Source organism: Bos taurus, chromosome 11 (genome assembly GCF_002263795.3).
Source record: "Bos taurus isolate L1 Dominette 01449 registration number 42190680 breed Hereford chromosome 11, ARS-UCD2.0, whole genome shotgun sequence".
NCBI lineage: Eukaryota > Metazoa > Chordata > Mammalia > Artiodactyla > Bovidae > Bos > Bos taurus.
This window is the reverse complement of record NC_037338.1, coordinates 11,007,545-11,030,157: the sequence shown is the minus strand read 5'-3', so window position 1 is coordinate 11,030,157 and position 22,613 is coordinate 11,007,545. Positions and strand designations below refer to the sequence as shown.

Genomic DNA, 22,613 nt, shown 5'->3' with positions numbered 1-22,613 from the left:
ATTGGGGAGAGACATGGTCTTCTTCATTATTGTTTTAGGAAATGGTATTGTTTGTTTTTTTTACTTTTTGCTGTTTCCCAGATATGTGACCAAGGTGACTTGACCGGTGAGTGCGTTGAGCTAGCAGGTTTAGAGAATTTGCTTGATGATCTAGAGATTTGTGACAGCTCCCTGCAGTGGCAATCTACTGTACGGCTACCATCTAAGGAAGACAGCAGTTTTGAAGATTCTGTAAGTCTTTCTACTTGACATTTCTTGTTTGGTGGGGAAAGAAATTTTAGTTGAAAAACGGGGATGAGAATAAAGGTCTATTTATATCCTCTGATACCAAATTTTGATGTGTAATCTGGCTTTCATATGATATCCAGGAGTATGCTGCATTAATTTATTAGAGGTTGGCATAAAAGAAATGTTTGTGATTTGTAGACCATGAGACTCACTAAGTTCTATGGTGCTTTGGGAAAAAAGGTCAGCCTTTGGAGCATCCAGGCCCTTCATATTGAAATATCTTAACGCTTTCCAATTGTGCTAGCAAGAACCTCTGGGATGGTGTTAAGATTAAACTCATTCATGGAGATACTCAATTGTGCTTTTTCTACCCTCTGGCCTTCAGTGTAACAGCCCTTGGAATAGGCCTGGAAATATTCATGTATTTCTGTTTAGAAGCCCCTGAAAGATTTTAATTTCAGAGATATCTTAAAGTCAAAATTTTGTTTTATACAAGGCTTGATTTGCTTGGACCCTTGGCTCTTCTGACTTTAATGGTTCTCTGGTCCCGTTGCCCATCTGGTTTCATCTGACACTGTCAGCCCCGCCCTGAGTCCTGTTACCTGATGATATATCCTTACATTCTATTAGTCATCAAATATAGTTAGGTTACATATATATGGTTACACATATATATACACATATATATGTACTTAATGTTACTTTCCTTTTCCTATTTTCCCATGTGTAAGATAAATATGTCATTGGAAAGCTGCTAGTTTGAGTTGCAATTATATTTTGACCTCTAGGTTCGGGTAGTTAAAAAGACAAAATGAACAAAAATATTGTGATAAGCTTTTCCTTTTATTTCAGTTTATTGAATTTATTTACAGATAGTAGAATTTATTTATAGGTAGTTTTATTTTCTTCAACATTCTAGACATTTTTACTTCTATTTTTCAATTTAATAACAATGGGGATGATAATGATAGCTAATGTTTTGCGCTCAAATACTATGCTAAGAGGTTTACTTTATATATGATACCTCAATTCATTTAGTCCTTTGGTCAGTCCTATCAGGTAGGATTATAGAGATACCAAGGGAACATTTCCCTTGATACCAAAGATGGGGCAATACCAAAGATGGGCTCAATAAAGGACAGAAATGGTATGGACCTAACATAAGCAGAAGATATTAAGAAGAGGTGGCAAGAATACACAGAAGAACTGTACAAAAAAGATCTTTACAACCCAGATAATCACTGTGGTGTGATCACGCACCTAGAGCCAGACATCCTGGAATGTGAAGTCAAGTGGGCCTTAGAAAGCAACACTACAAACAAAGCTAGTGGAGGTGATGAAATTCCAGTTGAGCTATTTCAAATCTTAAAAGATGATGCTGTGAAAGTGCTGCACTCAATATGCCAGCACATTTGGAAAACTCAGCAGTGGCCACAGGACTGGAAAAGGTCCGTTTTCATTCCAATCCCAAAGAAAGGCAATGCCAAAGAATGCTCAAACTACTGTACAATTGCACTCATCTCACATGCTAGTTAAGTAATGCTCAAAATTCTCCAAGCCAGGCTTCAGCAATACGTGAACCATGAACTTCCTGATGTTCAAACTGGTTTTAGAAAAGGCAGAGGAACCAGAGATCAAATTGCAAACATCCACTGGATCATCGAAAAAGAGAGTTCCAGAAAAACATCTACTTCTGCTTTATTGACTATGCCAAAGCCTTTGACTGTGTAGACCACAACAAACTGGAAAATTCTGAAAGAGATGGGAATACCAGACCACCTGACCTGCCTCTTGAGAGACCTGTATACAGGTCAGGAAGCAACGGTTCGAACTGGACATAGAACAACAGACTGGTTCCAAAGAGGAAAAGGAGTACGTCAAGGCTGTATGTTGTCACCCTGCTTATTTAACTTATTCGCAGAGTACATCATGAGAAACGCTGGGCTGGAGGAAGCACAAGCTGGAATCAAGAGTGCCGGGAGAAATACCAATAACCTCAGATATGCAGATAACACCACCGTTATGGCAGAAAGTGAAGAAGAACTAAAGAGCCTCTTGATAAAAGTGAAAGAGGAGATGGAAAAAGTTGGCTTCAAGCTCAACATTCAGAAAACTAAGATCATGGCATGCGGTCCCATCACTTCATGGCAGATAGATGTGGAAACAGTGTCAGACTTTATTTTTTGGGGCTCCAAAATCACTGCTGATGGTGATTGCAGCCATGAAATTAAAAGACTCTTCCTCCTTGGAAGGAAAGTTATGGCCAACCTAGACAGCATATTAAAAAGCAGAGACATTACTTTGTCAGCAGAGGTCCATCTAGTCAAGGCTATGGTTTTTCCAGTGGTCATGTATGGATGTGAGAGTTGGACTATAAAGAAAGCTGAGTGCCAAAGAATTGATGCTTTTGAACTGTGATGTTGGAGAAGACTCTTGAGAGTCCTTTGGACTGCGAGGAGATCCAACCAGTCCATCCTAAAGGAGATCAGTCCTGGGTGTTTATTGGAAGGACTGATTTTGAAGCTGAAACTCCAATACTTTGGCCACCTGATGTGAAGAGCAACTCATTTGAAAAGACCCTGATGCTGGGAAAGATTGAAGGCAGAGGAGAAAGGGGATGACAGAGGATGAGATGGTTGGATGGCGTCATTGACTCGATGGACATGAGTTTAGGTGAACTCTGGGAGTTGGTGATGGACAGGGAGGCCTGGTGTGCTGCAATTCGTGGGATCCCAAAGAGTCGGACATGACTGAGCAACTGAACTGAACTGATTATCATCCCCATTTTACAATTGATATTTAGAGGGTTAAGGAACTTGCTGGTAATCATTTAGCAAGTAGAGGAACTAGTATTTGAAACTATCCTTGTATATATACTTAAGGAATATACCATAAATTGCCTCCCTGTTTAACTGTTCTTCAGTGACACCAAAGCCAAGATTTTGCATTATTTTGGCAAGAATGAAGGTCAAAATTAGTTTTAATAAGAATGAGAAGCAAAATATCAATTTTAAACTTAGAGTTTCTTTTTGTTGTTTTTCTTTCAGTTTTATTGAGGTATAATAAGTTTAAGGGATACAGTGTAATGACTTGACTTACATACATTATGAAATGATTACTGCAGTAAATTTAGTGAACACCCATCATTTCATAAACATATTAAGGAAACAAAAAAATTTTTTCCTATTATTAGAACTCTTAGGATGTACTCTTTTAAAACAGCATTGTTAATTATATTTACAGTTGAGTTTCTAATTTTTTTTGATAGAACTACTTTTGCAACGTATGTCAACTTTTCATATAGATAAAGTATATTTGAAGATGTGAAGATATATATTTACTTAGTTAATAGTGATGTGCGGAGATTAACTCTGACACAGCTCCAAATTGTATTTGCCCTTAACTGTAACCTTAAGTATATTTTTTTTAGTCCAGGGTGGATGCTGTTTTCTCTGTTGTCTTTCATTCTTAGGTCTCTGCTATAATCTGGGACTTACATCATGCTAAATATGAGAGAAGCAATGAGCCAGACATGGTAATCATCTTTCTACATGGCTCAGCTTGCTCTCAGGAGGTCTGCCTACTGCTTAGTTTCTTCCTTATTCTCATCTGGGTCTCAGAAGAGTCGTTCATACTTGTTTGTCTCACTTTGGTACCCATCCATCATTCTCTGAATGATTATTTGGGTATCCACTTACATATGATGTAGGCTGGGGCTGTGAAGAGAGTGTGGAGAATTGGAGTCAAAACCCTGTTCAGTTACTTTATTGGCCTTGTACCTTGGTCAAATGATTTTGGAGGTTTATTCTCCTTCCTTGTCTACATAAAGAAATAAGCAGTAATAATCAACCTCAAACATTGTTATATTGAACGGGGAAAGGTATGTAGCCTGTATATAGTGCCTGGCTGTTAGTTCCCTTTATTTTAGTGAAAGTAGATCAGTCTATTACCAGGGGTTTCCTACTCTAATTTGTTATTTTGTTCTTTCTCTTGCCTTGTTCCTGGAAGCATACTACATTCTTTTATCCTCTATAATAAAATACTGTTTTTGTATCCCTTATTTTGGCCGTATAACTCTTAACTATTATTTAAGGTTGACTCCTTAGATCTCTTTCTTTTTTGTCTTGTTGGTTCCCTGTCCATCCCATGGGCTTCCCTGTAGCTCAGATAGTAAAGAATCTGCCCACAGTGCAGGAAACTGGGTTCGATTGCTGGGTCGGGAAGATCCCCTGGAGAAGGAAATGGCAACCCACTCCATTGTTCTTACCTGGAGAGCCCCATGGACCGAGGAGCCTGGTGTGCCCCCGTTCAGGGGGTCGCAAAGAGTTGGACACAACTGAATGACTGACACTTAGCAAATTTCAAAGAATTTGTTTCCACTCAAGATTTTCTGTGTGGATGATCATCATCTCCATTTTTAGACCCTAGTATTTTTCCTACATAGACCCATATACTATCTTGTATGACATTTTCTTGTGAATATTCCCATCATCTCAAAATTTACCTTGCAAATCAGAATAACTTATCTTTTCTCTAAAGTCAGAGTGACTTACAGATTTTCTGTTCCTCTAGAGGTGTTAACATTTCTTGGTTTCTTTATTGTCATTGATTCTATCTTCATTGTTGATTATAAACTAGGAGATAAACCAATCTTGATTTTTTTTCCCCTTCTAACTCCCCTAATTTTTAGTGATAAATATTTGTTGATCTCTTAAATATGTCTCATCTTTTTCATTCTACATTTTATTACCTACTCTGATATCTGTATATTTTGAAGCTTTGAAATTTTATTAAAGTTAAAATTGGAATAGAAATGGTTTTCCCTATGTTTAGAAGCTTTAGGGGGAAACTGCTATTAAACACAGTGTGCACACACGAGTATTCATCTATCGCATATGTGATGTATACAGTTGACCTTGAACAATGTGGGAATTAGGGGCACTGACCCTTTGCAAAGTTGAAAATCCATAGTTGGCCTCCTGTATCCCCGATTCCACCAAATCTAGGATTCTTCCACATCCCCAGATTCATCCAATCTTGGATCACGTGTAGTACTGTAGTATTTACTGTTGGAAAAAAAAAACATGTATAAGTGGACTGCTGCTGCTGCTAAGTCGCTTCAGTCGCGTCCCACTCTGTGTGACCCCAGAGACGGCAGCCCACTAGGCTCCGCCATCCCCGGGATTCTCCAGGCAAGAACACTGGAGAGGGTTGCCATTGCCTTCCCCAATAAGTGTACTGCTGCTACTGCTAAGTCACTCCAGTCGTGTCTGACTCTGCGACCCCATAGACAGCAGCCCACCGGGCTCCCCCATCCCTGGGATTCTCCAGGCAAGAACACTGGAGTGGGTTGCCATTTCCTTCTCCAATGCATGAAAGTGAAAAGTGAAAGTGAATTCGCTCAGTCATGTCCAACTCTTAGCGACCCCATGGACTGTAGCCCACCAGGCTCCTCCGTCCATGGGATTTTCCAGGCAAGAGTACTGGAGTGGGGTGCCATTACCTTCTCCTAATAAGTGGACTAGTACAGTTCAAACCTGTGCTGTTCAAGGGTCAACTGTACATTAGTGAGCTGCATGTCTCCTTCAGCAGTAGGAGAGTTGGAAACTAAGAACTTTGTGTTATGTTTAGGGTTTCTCCACATTATTGGTTTGGGGTTGGCTAATTCTTTGTTGTGTGGGGGTGTTCTGTGCATTTTAGGATGTTTAGTAATATCCCTGGCCTCTATTCGCTGAGTAGCATTACCTCCACTAAAGTTGCTGCTGCTGCTGCGTCACTTCAGTCGTGTCCGACTCTGTGTGACCCCATAGACGGCAGGACGGAGAAAAATGTCTCCAGGCCTTGCCACATATTCCTTGGTGGGGGAGGTGAGGGAGTACAAAATCTTCCCCAGTTAAGAACCATGGGTCTAGAGAAACGATATAGGCAGTAGAAGTAGAATTATTTTCACATTCTGCCAGCTTCATAAGAATGTTTGTTACTACACAATGAAAAAACTTTCATGAAGAGAATAGAAAAATTCATAAAGAGGATAGAAAAATTTCAGACTCCGTCCTGGGAGGGCAGCACTGGAATAATATTTTAGGAAAATAAACCTAAAAGTGGTATGCTGTTTGTATCGAGAAAGTGTATGTATACTCATATATGAATATATGGCAGTACACTATGCATTTGGTGAAGAGTTGTGTATATTTATGTACCAACATCACTAATAATAGTTTCTAATTTCCTTTTTAGCAAGGATTTGCTGGAATGCCATGAAACTTCAGGGACTTCTTTTCCAGCATTTAACTTTTATTTCATCAATTTATATTTCCTACTATTTTTGTTTCAAGAAATTTGAGGACTTATGTTTTTTGGTAACTGATCACAGATCCAGTTCTGTGGTGCTTTTATTTTTCTTCTAAACATTTGTGGATTTCTTGAAAATATTTCTGTTCTCATCTCTTTCCTTACCCTAGCATATCTTTCCTACTTAAGGAAAAAAAAGTCCTTGAGCTTGTCAAGAGTATTGTAATAGTTCAAATCCTGCAGTGTTCATACAATTATTGTAAGGATCAAACTTCTGAGTAATAGAATACTATTATGTCTCCTATCTGTAATATTCTGTACAGGTTGACTTGAAAACCCTCAGAATAATTTGTAGAGCCATCTTGGAATTAACCAAATAAGATATGACCTATATATGAATTCAGGAGACTTAAGAGTATGATCTTAAGGAACTGGTATAACTGTTTAGCATTCATTTTCATAAAATGAGGTTTATTTTTTGGTAGATGTGAAGTCTAAAATTAATCTCCTCTTTTTCATAGGTATGTCCTTCTAATACGGACATTAATGAATCTTTTTCATCTGTGTTGCCTCCATTTGTTCCTCATGAGCCAACTGGAGATTTGGAATATCACTCTTCAAATCTCAGAATGTTGAGGGTATCTCCTGACACTGTGTCAAGGACTGTCAGACATTTAACAGGTACGTAGAGAAGGATACATTGTGTCTTTATAACTAGCTTGCTATGCCTAATTAATTTTCAACTTTTGAACTGCAATGATGTTAACTTTGGATTAGGTATATTTATAAATCCTCAGATATTTTATTAGATGAACCGTTTGATTTTTCATTGAGTTCTTCATGACAGTGTTTAGACCTGAATTACATGGAGGAGTCTGATATTAAAGTCAGTTTGTTTCTATATTCCTTTTTGAGACTTGAAGGGAAAAGGAAACTGAATGAACACAGGAGCAGATATAAGTTTATAGAGAGGAGACTGAGAAATTAATTTTGAGGTAGAAAGCAAGATTGCCCTGGGAGTTGGTGATGGACAGAGAGGCCTGGCGTGCTGCGATTCATGGGGTCTCAGAGAGTGACTGAACTGAACTGAACTGAATGGCTAATGATGTTGAACATCTTTTGTTGTGTTTATTGGACAGTTATATATCTTCTTTGGAGAAATGTCTGTTAAAATTCTCACTCACTTTTTAATTGGTTTATTAACTTTTTGTTACTGCATTTTAAAAGTTCTTTGTATATTCTGGATACAGGTCCCTTATTAGATATGTTATTTGCAAAAATTCTTCCACTCTTGTTGAGTTATGGGTTCACTTACTTGATGGTATTGACTTCACAGAATTTTTAATTTGATAAAGTCTTATTTTATCTTGTTTTTTTTTTTTTTTTTTAAGTTAGTTTTAAATAGTGGTAAAATACTGATAATGTTTCATCTTAGCTATTTTTACATATATAGTTCATTGGCATTAAATACATTTACATTGTCATGTAAACAATGTCATGCATTCACAAAGCTCTTTCATCTTGTGAAACTGGAACTCTTTATCTAAATATTAAAGAATAACTCCCCATTCCCTCCTACTTCCCCATCAACCATGGTTTTACTTTTCACCTCTGCTGTGAATTTGACTACTCTAGGTACCTCATATAAGTGTTTATCTGTGACTGATTCATTTCACTTGGAATAATGTTTTTTAAGTTTTATTCATGGTGTAGCAGGTGTTCGATTTCTTTGAATTTGTAGATTTTTTTGAGAATATTGCCATATTAATAATATTGCATATTTTGATCTGTGCCTGTGGGATTTCTTTTTGTTTATTTAGGTCTTTATTTCTTTCAACAGTGTTTTGTAGTTTTCAGCATACAACTCTTGTATGTCCTTGTTAAATTAATTTCAAGTATTTAAATCTTTTTGATGTTACTATACATGGAAAAGTTTTCTTAATTTCATTTTTGGAATAGTCACTGCTAGTGTATAGAAATAAAGTTTAATTTTGTATGTTCATCTTGTAGCTGGCAACCTTGCTGACCTACCTCTTTGTTATTCCTATAATTTTTTGTGTGGTTTTCTTATTTTTGTATATAAGCCAGTGTCATCTGCAAGTAGAGATGTCTTCTTCCTTTCTAGAATGTATTCTTTTTTCTATATTTCCTAGTTGCCTTGACAAGTACAGTGATAACCTTCAGTACAGTGTTGCCTATAGGTGGCAAGAGCAGTCTTGTGCAGGTCTTTGTAGGAATGTCTTTTATCATGTTAGCTGAGGGGTTTTTGTAGATGCCCTTTATCAGGTTGGGGAAATTATTTTTTATTTGTAGTTTCTAGAGTGCATTTATCACATAAAAGGTATTAGATTTTGTCAGATGCTTTTTCTGTATTTTTAAAAGGATGGTTGTGTGTATGATTTTTGTTCTTTATTCTAATATTATGAAGCATTATTAATTAATTTTCAGATGTTGAGTCAACCTTGCTTTCTTGGTTATAAGTGCTACTTGGTTATGGTGTATAATCCTTGTGTGTGCTGTTGGATTCATTTTACCAGTGATTTTTTGGGGGGAATTTTGTGATTCATAATAGATATTGATGTGTAAATTTCTTGCCTTTTTTTTTTTTTGGTTAGGTTTTGGTACAAAAGTAACAGTAGTGTCATAAGTTGTGTTAGAAGTAATTTGAGTTTTCTTTCTCTGTCTCTTTTTGTGAGTCTAGCTAAATTTTGTCCCTGTTGTTGATCTTTTTGAAGAAATTTTGATTTCTTCTCTTTTTCTAATCTCTATTTTTTCTACTTCTTAAATCTATTTGCATTTTAGTTTCTTTTTATTTCCTTTCTTTCATTTGCTTCAGTTTTAGTTTGTGCTTTTTATTGTTTCTTATGATGAAAGGTTATTGATTTGAGATTTTTCTTTTTAATATAGGTATTTATGTTGATAGATTTCTAAAGACTAACTGCATGCATTAACTTTTGGTTTGTTGTGTTTTTGTTTTAATTCATCCAAACTGTTTCCTAGTATAATTGTAGGAGTCCTTTTACACTTTGTTGAGGCATGCTTTATGTCCTACGGCATAGTTTATCCTGTAGAATGTATGGTTTGCACTTGAGAAGAATGTGCATTCTGTTGTTGTTAGGTGGTGTGTTCTATACATGTGTCTTCGTTCCAGTGGGTTGATAGTGTTCAAGTCTTCTGTATCCTTGTTGATCTTCTGCTAATTTTCTCCATTTTTGAAAGTAGGGTATTGAAATCTCCAACTATTATTATTTCTCCCTTTTCTGTCAGAATTGCTTCATATATTTTGATATTAAGTGAATCTATGTTTCTAATTGTTATGTAGTCCTGATGAATTGGGCCTTTTGTTGTTATACATTGTCCCTCTTTAATTCTAGAAACATTTTTTGTTTTGTTTTGTTTTAAAGTCTGTTTTGTCTATATCAGTGTTGACATCCCACTTCTTATGGTTGCTGCTTGAATGTCATGTCTTTATTCATCCCTTTACTTTTAGTCTACTTATATTTTTGAAGCTCAGGTTTATGTCTTATAAGTAACTTACAGTTGTATCTTTATTTCTTAATTCCAGAATGATAGTCTTTGCCTTTTAATGTGATTATATAATCCCTTCACATTTAATGTAATTATTGATAAGATTGGGTTTATATTTGCTGATTTACTTTTTATTTTCCATCTGTCTCATGTCTTTTTTTTTCTTTCCTCTTTTACTGGCTTTCATTGCATTAAGTGAATATTTTCCAGTATTTTAACTTCTTTAATAGTTTTCTAGCTAATTGTTAAAGTTATATTATTAGTGGTTGTTCTAGGACTTAGAAAATTTATTTTAACATACCAGAATATGCCCCAAATTTATACTAACTGAATTCTAGTGTAATAAAGAGGTGTTTCTGCTATATAGATCTGTTCACTCCCTGTATTTGCTATTCTTTTGATATATAATATACCTATATGTTACAAACCAAGGAGTACATTATTACATTGTCATAATTATTTATATAATTTTATGGGTTTTAAAAAAACTTAAGTAGAGAGCACAAACATTTGTTTATTAGGGCGTATTGCATTTGTATTTGAATTTACCATTTTTTATTCTTTATTTGTTCCTGTGGACTTGTTATCATCCAGTGTCATTTCCTTGCTGTACTCTAACTTTGTTCTCATGTACCTCCTTTTGTTATTGTCAAATATGTCACATTTCTGTGTCTTATAGCTCCAATAATACAATTACATACGTTGTTTTATGTAAACTTTTTTAAAAAAATTGTTGGAAGAAAGGAAAGTATGCAAGTATCCTGTTTTTTTGTAATTACCTAATATAATTATCTTTCCTAGCACTATTTGTTTTGTTATGTAAGTTCAAATTACTGTTTGGTATCACTTGCTTTCAACCTGAAGAACTTCCTTTTGTATTTCTTGTAAGATGGGCCTGCTACCAACAGTTGCTCTCAGTTTTTATATATCTGGAAATATTTTTATATTTTTGGAAGTGTTTTTTGCTGGATTTTGAATTCTTAGTTGACAGTTATTTTCTTTCAGCACTTTGAATATGTCTTTCCACTGTATTCTACCTTTATTTATTGTTTCTGATGAGAAATCAACTGTTACTCTTATTAATGTTCCATTGTATGTGACTTCGTTTTTCTTACTGTTTTTAGAGTATCCTCTTCCAACATTCTGATTATGATGTGTCTGTTTATCTTACATTGAGTTCACTTGGATTATCAGATACATAGGATGTTTTTCATCAAATTTGGGAAGTTTTCAAACATTATTTCCTTTGAGTATTTTTTTTTTTTTTTTGCTCTTTTCTGCCTCAGATGATCCCCCATTATACATGTGTCAGTGTACTTAATCTTGTTTAATAGCTCTCGGAGCCTTTGTTCATGTTCATTTGTTCTTTTTGGGGGCTGTCCTTCATCCTGCGTAGTCTCTGTTACCATCACGTTCACTGATTCTTCTGTCTGTCCCTATTTACCATTGAGCCTCTAGGAAATTTTTCATTTCAGTAGTACTTTTCAGCCCCAAATGGAAGTTGAACTTCCATTTGGTTCAATTATAAGTTCTATAACCTTACTTTATATTTGATGAGACATTGCCATTACCTTCTTTTAGTTTTTAAGCATGATTTTCTTTTCTTCTTTGAGCATATTTATAATAACTGCTTTGAAATCTTTGCTGGCTAAATCCAACATGTGGGTCTCCTTAAAGGCAGTTTCTGTTGGTTACTTATTTTTTTCCTATAAATAGTTCACTTTTTCTTTGTATGTCCCAATATTTTTATAAACTGGACATTTTAGATAATATATTGTTGCAGCCCTGGATACTAACAGCTTCTCTGGTGCTGAGAATATTTGTTATTGTTTTGCTTGTCTGATTATTAAAATTTTTCTTAAAAATGTATTTATTTATTTTTGGCTATGCTGGGTTTTTGTGGGTGCACGTGGGCTTGTCTCCAGTTGTGGTGTGTAGGCTTCTCATTGCAGTGGCTTCCTTCTACAGCTGCGGAGCACTGCCTCTGGGACATGTGGGCTCAGTAGTTGTAATTCAGGGACTCAGTGGTTATGGAGACTGGGCTCAGTTGCCACATGACCTGTGAAGTCTTCCCAGACTAGGGATTCAACCTGTGTCCCCTGCATTGGCAGGCAGATTCTTAACAACTGGATCACCAGGGAAGTCCTGTCTAGTAGTTTAAATAAATCTAATGATCCTCCTGCAGTATGGACCTTCCACATTCACTGGAAACCAGAGGCTTTGGTGTGTGTAGAGCCTGCCTTACTGTGATCTCTATCCATTCTCCCCTCCTCTGCCTATGGTTTTAACTCAGTTCTCTTTTACTGTCTCCTGTTTTCATCATCTTGTGCAATTCAGTTCATTTGCTCAGTTGTGTCCGTCTCTTGGTGACCCCATGCTCTGCAGCACGCCAGGCTTCCCTGTTCATCACCAACTCCTGGAGCTTGCTCAAACTCATGTCCATCCAGTCGATGGTGCCATCCAACCATCTCATCCTCTGTCATCCTTTTCTCCTCCTGCCTTCAGTTTTTCCCAGCATCAGGGTCTTTTCCAATGAGTCAGTACTTCCCATCAGGTGGCCAAACTGTTGGAACTTCAGCTTCAGTATCAGTCCTTCCAGTGAATATTCAGGACTGATTTCCTTTAGGATGGACTGGTTTGATCTCCTTGCAGTCCAAGGGACTCTCAAGATTCTTCTCCAATGCCACAGTTCAAAAGCATCAATTCTTCGGCCCTTAGCTTTTATTATGGTCCAGCTCTCACATCCATACATGACTACTGGAAAAACCATAGCTTTGACTAGACAGACTTTTGTCGGCAAAGTAATATCTCTGCTTTTTAATATGCTGTCTAGGTTTGTCATAGCTTTTCTTCCAAGGAGCAAGCGTCTTTTAATTTCATGGTTGCAGTCACCATGTGCAGTGATTTTGGAGCCCCCCAAAATAGTCTTTCACTGTTTCCATTGTTTCCCCAACTATTTCCCATAAAGTGATGGGACTGGATCTTGGTTTTTTGAACATTGAGTTTTAAGCCAGCTTTTTCACTCGCCTCTTTCATCAAGAGGCTCTTTAGTTCTGCTTTGCTTTCTGCCAAAGGGTGGTGTCATCTGCATATCTGAAATTATTGTTATTTCTCCCAGAAATCTTGATTTCAGCTTGTGCTTCATCCAGCCCAGCATTTCACATGATGTACTCTGCATATAAGTTAAATAAGCAACTGGACAATATACATACTTGATGTACTCCTTTCCCAATTTGGGACCAGTCTGTTGTTCCATGTCTGGTTCTAACTGTTGCTTCTGACCTGCATACAGATTTCTCAGGTCAAGTGGTTTGGTATTCCCATCTCTTGAAGAATTTCCCACAGTTTGTTGTGATCCACACAGTGAAAGGCTTTGGCATAGTCAATAAAGTAGAAATAGATGTTTTTCTGGAACTCTCTTGCTTTTTTGATGATCCAGCAGATGTTGGCAATTTGATCTCTGGTTCCTCTGCCTTTTCTAAAATCGGCTTGAACATCTGGAAATTCTTGGTTCATGTACTATTGAAACCTGGCTTGGAGAATTTGGGGCATTAATTTGCTAGCGTGTGAGATGCGTGCAATTGTGTGGTAGTTTGAACATTCTTTGCTATTGCTATTGCTAAGTCACTTCAGTCGTGTCCGACTCTGTGTGACCCCATAGACGGCAGCCCACCAGGCTTCCCCATCCCTGGGATTCTCCAGGCAAGAACACTGGAGTGGGTTGCCATTTCCTTCTCCAGTGCATGAAAGTGAAAAGTGAAAGTGAAGTCGCTCAGTCATGTTTGACCCTCAGCGACCCCATGGACTGCAGCCTTCCAGGCTCCTCCATCCATGGGATTTTCCAGGCAAGAGTACTGGAGTGGGGTGCCATTGCCTTCTCCTGAACATTCTTTGGCATTGCCTTTCATTGGGATTGGAATGAAAACTGACCTTTTCCAGTCCTGTGGCTTCTGCTGAGTTTTCCAAATTTGCTGGCATATTGAGTGCAGCGATTTCAAATAGCTCAACTGGAATTCCATCACCTCCACTAGCTTTGTTTGTAGTGATAATTCTTAAAGGCACACTTGACCTTTAGGAAGTCCCTAAGTACAAACTATCTTTCCATTTCTTTGGGTCTTCCATTACTTTTAACTGTGTCTTATTTACAGTTTTCAGTGTACAGAGCTTTTACCTCCTTGGTTAAATTTATTCCTAGGTATTTTATTCTTTTTGATGCAATTGTAAATATGATTGTTTTCTTAATTTTGTTTTCTGATCATTCATATTTAGTGCATAGAAATGTAACTTTTGTATAGTGATTTTGTATCTCACAACTTTACTGAATTCATTTTTTTGTTGTTGTTGGAGTCTTTAGGGTTTTCTACATATAGCATCGTGTTATCTGCAGTAGAGACAGTTTTTCTTCTTTTCTGACTTGGATACCTTTTATTTCTTTTTCTTACCTAATTACTCCACTAGGACTTCCAAAACTAAGCTGAGTAAAACTGATGAGAATGAGCATCCTTGTCTTCTTCCCAGTGTTAAGAGGAAAAGCGTTTAGCTTGTCACCCTTGAATATGATGTTAGCAGTTCTCTTGTTGTATATAACCTTTATGCTGAGGTGCATTCCTTGTATATCCCTTTTGTTGAGAATTCTTATTATAAATGGGTAGTAAATCTTGTCAAATGCTTTTTCTTTGCATATTGAGATCATATAATTTATCCTTCATTTTGTTAACAAGGTGTATTTCATTGATTGATTTGTTAATGTTCCCTGGAATAATTTCCACTTGATTATGGTATAGCACCCCTTTCATGTATTATTGAATTTGGTTTGCTCATATTTTGTGGAGGATTTTTAGGTCTAAATTTATCAAGTCTTCAATTTAGATCTAAATTTATCAGGCCTGTAATTTTCTTTTTATGTAATGTCCTTTTCTGAGTTTGGTATTAGGGTAATGATGGCTTAGTGAAATGAGTTTGGAAGTGCTCTCTTCTACTTTTTAGAAAAATTTGGTATGTGTTGGTTTTAATTCTCTGAATGTTTCATAGAATTCAGTTCTATAAATTCTGGACCTGGACTTTTGTTTGTTGGGATACTTTTGAGTACTGATTCAATCTCCTTACTAGTCTGTTCAGATTTCTTGTTTCATGATTGAGACTTGGTAGATTGTATTGATATGTTTCTAGAAATTTATCCATCTCTTCTGGGTTGTCAAATTTGTTAGTCCATAATTGTTCATAGCAGTCTCTTATCCTTATTATTTCTGTGCTATTATTTGTAACATCTTTTTCATTTCTTAGTTTATTTGTGTCCCCTTTTTTCTCTTTGGAATCTAGCTGAAGGACTGTCAGTTTATCTTTTTAAAGAACAAGCCCTTAGTTTCACTGATCTTTTACACTGTCTTTTTAGTCTCCATTTTATTTATTTCCAGTCTGATCTTTGTTATTTCCTTCCCTTTTAACTTGGAGCTTTATTTTTCTCTTTCTAGTTCTTTGAGTTGTAAAGTTCAGATGTTTATTTGCTTGTTTTTCTTGCTTCTTGACGTAGTTATTTGTTGCTATAACCTTCTCTCTGAACTTTTTTCTGTATCCTCTTAAGTTTTAGTATGGCATATTTCCATTTTCATTGGTCTGCAGGTATGTATTTTTTAATTCCTTTTTGATTTTTTTCTTTGACCCATTGGTTGTTCATTTTGTCAGTCTGTGTTGGTTTATTATTTTCTAGCTGTTTTTTTTCTTCACAAAGATTTCTGTAACCCATATTCCTTTTCAAGTTACTGTGTAGCTTATATTGTTCCTTTTTATTAGTTCTTTGCAATCATTAGTCATTAACTCAACCTGTTTCATGATGTATTCAACTACTATTTTTGTTTTAAAACTCATTAATGGTTTTAGAATGGCAATTCATTTTAGTGAAAGGAGTTCAGAATTTAGAGTTAGAATTAAAGGGTTAAAAGGCCTGTTTTTGTCAATTAAGGTACAACTATTCAGAATGTAATCTGAGGGTCAGTAGTATTGTGCATTATCAGGGAGCTTGTTAGAAATGCAGGATTTCAGCTTTCATCCCAGACCCACTTAGTCAGAATCTGCAAGTTAACAAGATCTTCTCAATGAAAAGCACTGTTGCTTCATCATCTTTGAAACTTACTTTCCCTCTGTGTAAGGTATAGATCATGTTTGCTGTATATATTAATCATCTCATCACCATCTGTCATACCAAGTTTTAATAATTTATTGTCTGCTTTCTTCTAGTAGAATGTAAGCTCTGTGAGGCAGAATTGGAATGCAAGCTTTCTTTGTTTGCTGCTCTATTTCCTATATCTAGAACAGTGGCTAGAACAGAGTAAACATTGATTTTTTTGAATCACCAAATGAATGTCAAATCTTGTTATTTTTATTGCAGTTATTTATTTTTCACTGCTACTCAGAACTACTTTCATTTAGAATTACTCTGTTAGATAATCCAGTATCAGAATTTGCCTTCAATGCAGGAGACCCCAGTTTGATTCCTGGGTCTGAAGATCCCCTGGAGAAGGGATAGGCTACCCACTCCAGCAATGTTGGGCTTCCCTGGTGATTTAGACGGGAAAGAATCCACCTGCAATGCAGGAGACCTGGGTTTGATCCCTGGGTTGGGAAGATTCCTGGAGGAGAGCATGGCAAGCCATTCCAGTAGTCTTGCCTGGAGAATCCCTTTACAGAGGAGCCTGGTGGGCTGCAGTCCCTGGGATCACAAAGAGTCAGACGTGACTGACTGACTAAGCACAGCACATTAGATAATACAAATATGGCATGTTTCCATTGTTGCAGAAAGTTCTTTTAGATAGTACTGCTTACCCTTTTATTCCTTCCACTCATCCTGAATCTGTTTCTGCAGTATTGATCAGATCAGTCAACAACTCCCCATGTCATATAGAATTAATTTCATACTTTTTAGTGTAACCTTTAGAGTCTTTAGAGTTTCATGTAGTTAAAAATACATATTTTATTCACGGTGTGTTTATTAGGAGAATCATTTAAATCCATTGCATGTATAGCATCCATCTGGGCTATATTGCTTTGCCCTCATATAACTTAGGGGAAAGGGAATTTCATGAAAATAAGTTGATTTTCCTTTACTATCCCATGGAATAACGTATTTTGTCTTTGATTGAGGAGTCTTTTGTCTTCTAACAACATACATGACACAGTAACAGGCTAACTTATTAGCTTATAAGTAGCATGAAATCAGATGCCATAGTAGATACGATTTGTTCATCATAATGAAAATTCTTTAAAATCTAAATTTTAAGCTCCACATAATATTCCATAAAATATATATTCTGCTATTTAAAAAAAATTACTCTCATTGCATATTTATTTCCACATTAGTTTGTTGTTATAAATCACTTTGTAATTAACATCTTTATCTGTAAATCTTTATTTCTTCTGATGGTGAGTTATTTCTTTTGGAGTCCTTTCTGGTAGCATAAAGGCCAGAAGAAGAAAAGCTTGCCTGATTTCTTTTAATGCATAAAAAGAATACATTTTAATTCTGTATATATAAATGTGTGTGTGTGTGTGTGTGTGTATTTATTTATAATATTAAAAATATTAACAAATCCCTTTTTCTTTAGGGGATACTTCTAAAGGAGGCATAGCTGAAATTCCTCAATCTACCTTTAAACCAGGCATCACTACCTTTCCTGAAGATTCAGACACTGTATCTCCTTTATCCTTGTCCCCTGAGGACTTTCCTCAATTGGCTGGAAGGTCTCCTCAAGTGAAGAATATTGGTGAATATACTGATACTGTCAACCAGCAGACATTAACAGACAGTCGTCTAACTGAAGAGACTTTAAAAATTTCAGCTATTCCTGGCCTAGCTGACCAGAAGACTGGAATAGCAGCAGTGTCCTCTAGTTCGTACTCACAAAGAGGGAAGCCAAATATCTTCTACCCACAAGCCTTGCCAGACAGTCATCTAACTGAAGAGGCTCTAAAAGTTGGAGCTGTTCCTGGACTTGGTGACCAGAAGACAGGTGTATCTACAGTTCCTCCAAGTTCCTACTCACTTGGAGAGAAGCACAGTATTTTCTACCCACAGGCATTGCCAGACAGTCATCAAACTGAAGAGTCTCGGAATGTTTCAGTTCTTCCTGGACTAGCTGATCAAAAGACTGGAAAACCAATAGTACCTGCTAGTTCTTACTCAGTTGGAGAGGAGCCTGGTATTTTCTACCATCAAGTCTTGCCAGACAGTCAGCCACCTGAAGAAGCTCTGAAAGTTTTGGCTTCTCCTAGACCGGTTGATCAAAAGAGTGGGTTGCCTACTCCATCCTCTACTTACTCATATGGAGAGAAGCCTCATATTTTCTATCAACAGACATTGCCAGATACTCATCCAAGTGAGCAGACTCTGAAAGTTTCAGCTGCTCCTGGATTGGCTGAGCAGAAGACTGGGGTTCCTGCTGTAACCTCTGCTTCTTACCCACATAAAGAGAAGCCCAGTATTTTCTACCAACCAGAATTGCCAAACAGACGTCTAATTCAGGAGGCTCATCAAGTTTCAGCTGCTCCTGTATTGGTTGAGCAGAAGGCTGGGATATCAATAGTACCCTCTACTTCCTATTCACATAGAGAGAAGCCTCGTGTTGTGTACCAACAAGAGTTGCCAGAGAGTCATCTAATTCAAGAAGTTCAGCAGGTTTCAGCTGCTCCTGGATTGGCTGAGCAGAAGACTGGGATTCCTACAGTACCCTCTACTTCCTATTCACATAGAGAAAAGCCCAGTATTGTGTACCAGCAAGAATTGTCAGACAGTCAACTAATTGAACAGTCTCAAAAAGTTTCATCTGTTCCTGGACTGGCTGAGCAGAAGACTGGGATTCCTACAGTACCCTCTACTTCCTATTCACATAGAGAGAAATCCAGTATTTTCTACCAACAAGAATTGCCAGACAGTCATCTAACTCAAGAGGTTCAGCAAGTTTCAACTGCTGCTGGACCCCTTGAGCAGAAGACTGGGATTCCTACTGTGCCCTCTACTTCCTATTCACATAGAGAGAAACCTCATATTTTCTACCAACAGGAGTTGCCAGAGAGTCATCTAACTGAACAGGCTCATAAAGTTTCATCTGTTCCTGGATTGGCTGAGCAGAAGACTGGGATATCAACAGTAGCCTCTACTTCCTATTCGCATAGAGAGAAGCCCAGTATTTTGTACCAGCAAGAGTTGCCAGACATTCATGTAATTCACGAAGTTCCAGAAGTTTCATCTGTTCCTGGATTGGCTGAGCAGAAGGCTAGGATTCCTGTCATACCCTCTACTACTTACTCACATAGAGAGAAACCCAGTATTTTGTACCAACAAGAATTGCCAGATAGTCATCTAACTGAACAAGTTCAGAAAGCTTCAGCTGCTCCTGGACCTGCTGAGCAGAAGACTGGGATTCCTATAATAACTTCTGCTTCTTATTCATATAGAGAGAAGCCCATTATTTTCTACCAACAGGATTTGCCAGACAGTCATCTAACTAAAGAGGCTCAGAAAGTTCCAACTGTTTCTGGACTAGCTCACCAGAAGAGTGGAATACCGATAGTGCCCCCTGCTTTCTACTCACATGGAGGGAAGACCAGTCTTTTCTATCAGCAGGAGTTGCCAGACAGTCATCTAAGTGATCAGACTCAGAAAATTTCAGCTATTCCTGGACCAGTAGACCAGAACACTGGCATACAGACAGCACCCTCTAGTTCCTACTCATATAGGGAGAAGCCCATTGCTTTTTACCAGCAGGAGTTGCCAGGCAGGCTCCTAACTGAAGAGGTTCTAAAAGTTTCGGCTCTTCCTAGAACAACTGACCAGAACACTGGGATAATAACAGGGTCCTCTCAGTCTTACTTATTTGGAGAGAAGCCAAGTGGTCTTTTCTATCAGCACGTGCTACCAGATGGTAGTCTAACTGAAGAAGCTCTGAAAGTTTCACCTGCATCGAGACCAAGTGACCAGAAGACTGGCGTCCTCTTACTGCCTGCTAGTTCCTACTCACATAGAGAGAAGCCCGGTATTTTCTACCCACAGGCCTTGCCCAGCAGTCACTTATCTGAAGAGACTCTGAAAGATTCAGCTGTTCTTGGACCAGCTGACCAGAAGACTGGGACATCAGAACCTTCTGGTTCCTATTCACATAGAGAGAAATCCAGTATTTTCTACCAACAGGAGTTGCCAGATAGCCATATAACTGGAGAGGCTCTGAAAATTTCAGGTGTTTCTGGAACAGGTGACCAGAAAACTGGGATACCCATAGTAACCTCTCCTTCCTACTCACAGAGAGAGAAGCCCATTGTTTTCTACCAGCAGGTCTTACCAGATACACACCTTACTAAAGAGGCTCTGAATGTTTCAAATGCTCCTGCACAGGCTGACCAGAAGACTGGGATACCCATAGTAACCTCTCCTTCCTTCTCATATAACGAAAAACCCATTATTTTCTACCAACAGGCCTTGCCTGACAGTCAACTGACTGTGGAGGCTCTGAAGGTTTCAGATGTTCCTGGACCATCTGACCAGAAGACTGGGATACCTACAGTACCACCTAGTTCCTATTCATATAGAGAGAAGCCCATCATTTCTTACCAGCAAGAGTCACCAGATCTTACTCAGGTGGCTTTGAAAGTTTTTGAGGTTCCTGGCCCAGCTGACCAGAAGATTGGGATACCACCAGTAACCTCTGCTTCTTACTCATATGGAGAAAAGCCCATCATTTCTTACCAGCAAGAGTTGCCAGATGCTAATGAAAATGCTTTAAGAGGTTTAGGGGTTCCTAGACAAGCAGACCAGACCGTTGGTGTGCGAATTGTGCCCCCTGCTTCCTATTCACATAGAGAGAGTCCCATCTTTTCTTACCAGCAGGAGTTACCAGATCTTACTGAGGAAGCTTTGAAAGTTTTTGCTCTTCCTGGACCAGCTGATCAGAATGCTGAGATACCAATAGGACCTTCTAGTTCTTACTCACATAAAGAGAGACTCAAGACTTCACCAGACGATCAAAAGACTGAGTTACCATCAACTCCCTCTGGTTCCTACTCACATAGAGAGAAGCCCAAGACTTCAACTATAATTGGACCAGCTGACCAGAAGACTCCATTATTGACAGGTTTTCCTAATTCTTATTCTCAGAGAGTAAAGCCTAGTATTTTCTTTCAACAGCAGTTGGGAGATAGACATCAAAGTGGAGATATTCTGAAGATTTCATCTGTTGCTGAGCCAACTGATGTGAATTCTCAGATATCAATACCTCTTTCTGCTTCCTATTCACACAGTGAGAAATCTAGTGTTTTCTACCCAAAGGAATTGCCAGACAAACATCTAAGGGAAGATTCACTGAAGGTTTCAACAGTTCCTGGACCAGCTGACAAAAAAACTGTGTTACCAGCAGTTCCTCCTAGCTCCTTTTCACATAGAGAAAAACCAGCTATATTGTACCATCAGGATTTCCCAGAAAGACATCTAACTGAAGATAACCTGAAGTTCTCAAGCAGTCTTGAGCAAGCTGATCAGAATAATGGGTTATCAACAGTTCCCCCTGGTACTTACTCACATAGTGAGAAGCACAAACCTGTTTCACATCATGTTCAAAGGCTAACAGATAATTTGGATTCTTCTCACACCAGTGTTATCTCAAACAATATGCCTTTAAATTCTCAGGCTGATGGTAGAGTTGTAATAAATAAGCCAGAATCTTCTGGTTTTGAAGATGTTGGCTCTGAGGAAATCCGGGATACAGAAAACAGTTCCAGAACTCTTAAAGAGATTCAGACACTTTTAATGGAAGCAGAAAATATAGCACTAAGACGATACAATGTTCCTGCTCCCCTTGTCCCTTTCAGAGATGTTAGTGATATTTCATTTATACAATCTAAGAAGATGGTTTGCTTCAAAGAACCCCTCACAACTGATGAATCTAATGATGATTTGTCTCAGAGACAGCCATTCACAGAAGAAAGCTCAAGCAACAAGTGTATACAGAAGGATATTAGCACACAGACGAATCTGAAATGCCAGAGAGGCATTGAAAATTGGGAGTTTATTAGTTCAACTACAGTTAGAAGTCCTTTACAGGAAGCAGAAGGCAAAGCCAGAGTGGCATTTGATGAAACCTTTAAACAATATAAAGCAGCCAGATCTGTAATGAGATCTGAACCTGAAGAGTATAGTAGAACCATTGGGAATAAGATTGTTATCCCTATGATGACTATCATTAAAAGTGATTCAAGTAGTGATGCAAGTTCTTGCTCATGGGACAGTAATTCCTTGGAGTCAGTTTCTGATGTACTTCTAAATTTCTTTCCATATTCTTCACCCAAGACAAGCATGACAGATAGCAGAGAGGAAGAGGGGGTGTTAGAGAGTGACGATGGTGGTGGAAGCAGTGTAGACTCACTGGCTGCACATGTGAAAAACCTTCTGAAATGTGAATCCTCATTGAACCATGCTAAACAAATACTCAAAAATGCAGAGGAAGAGGAATCTCGGGTACGAGCACGAGGTAGGAAAAGATAATTTGTTATAAAGGCAGGTCAGACTCAAGCATTATAGTTTAATA

The 22,613-nt window shown here is 37.7% G+C and overlaps 1 protein-coding gene across 7 annotated transcripts in view; it reads left to right on the top strand.

Moving 5' to 3' along the window:
* The window catches only part of ALMS1 (ALMS1 centrosome and basal body associated protein), a 190,664-nt gene that overhangs the window by 49,657 nt on the left and 118,394 nt on the right, over positions 1-22,613 (top strand). For all 7 annotated transcript variants that reach the window (XR_809620.4, XM_010809860.4, XM_010809855.4 and 4 more), the window contains 3 exons: positions 82-231; positions 7,041-7,200; positions 17,646-22,556. Coding sequence is in view for 6 of the 7 variants with exons in the window: in XM_010809860.4 (XP_010808162.2) it covers positions 82-231; positions 7,041-7,200; positions 17,646-22,556 (5,221 nt within the window). In the remaining variant the exon portion in view is untranslated. The remainder of the gene's footprint in view (positions 1-81; positions 232-7,040; positions 7,201-17,645; positions 22,557-22,613) is intronic.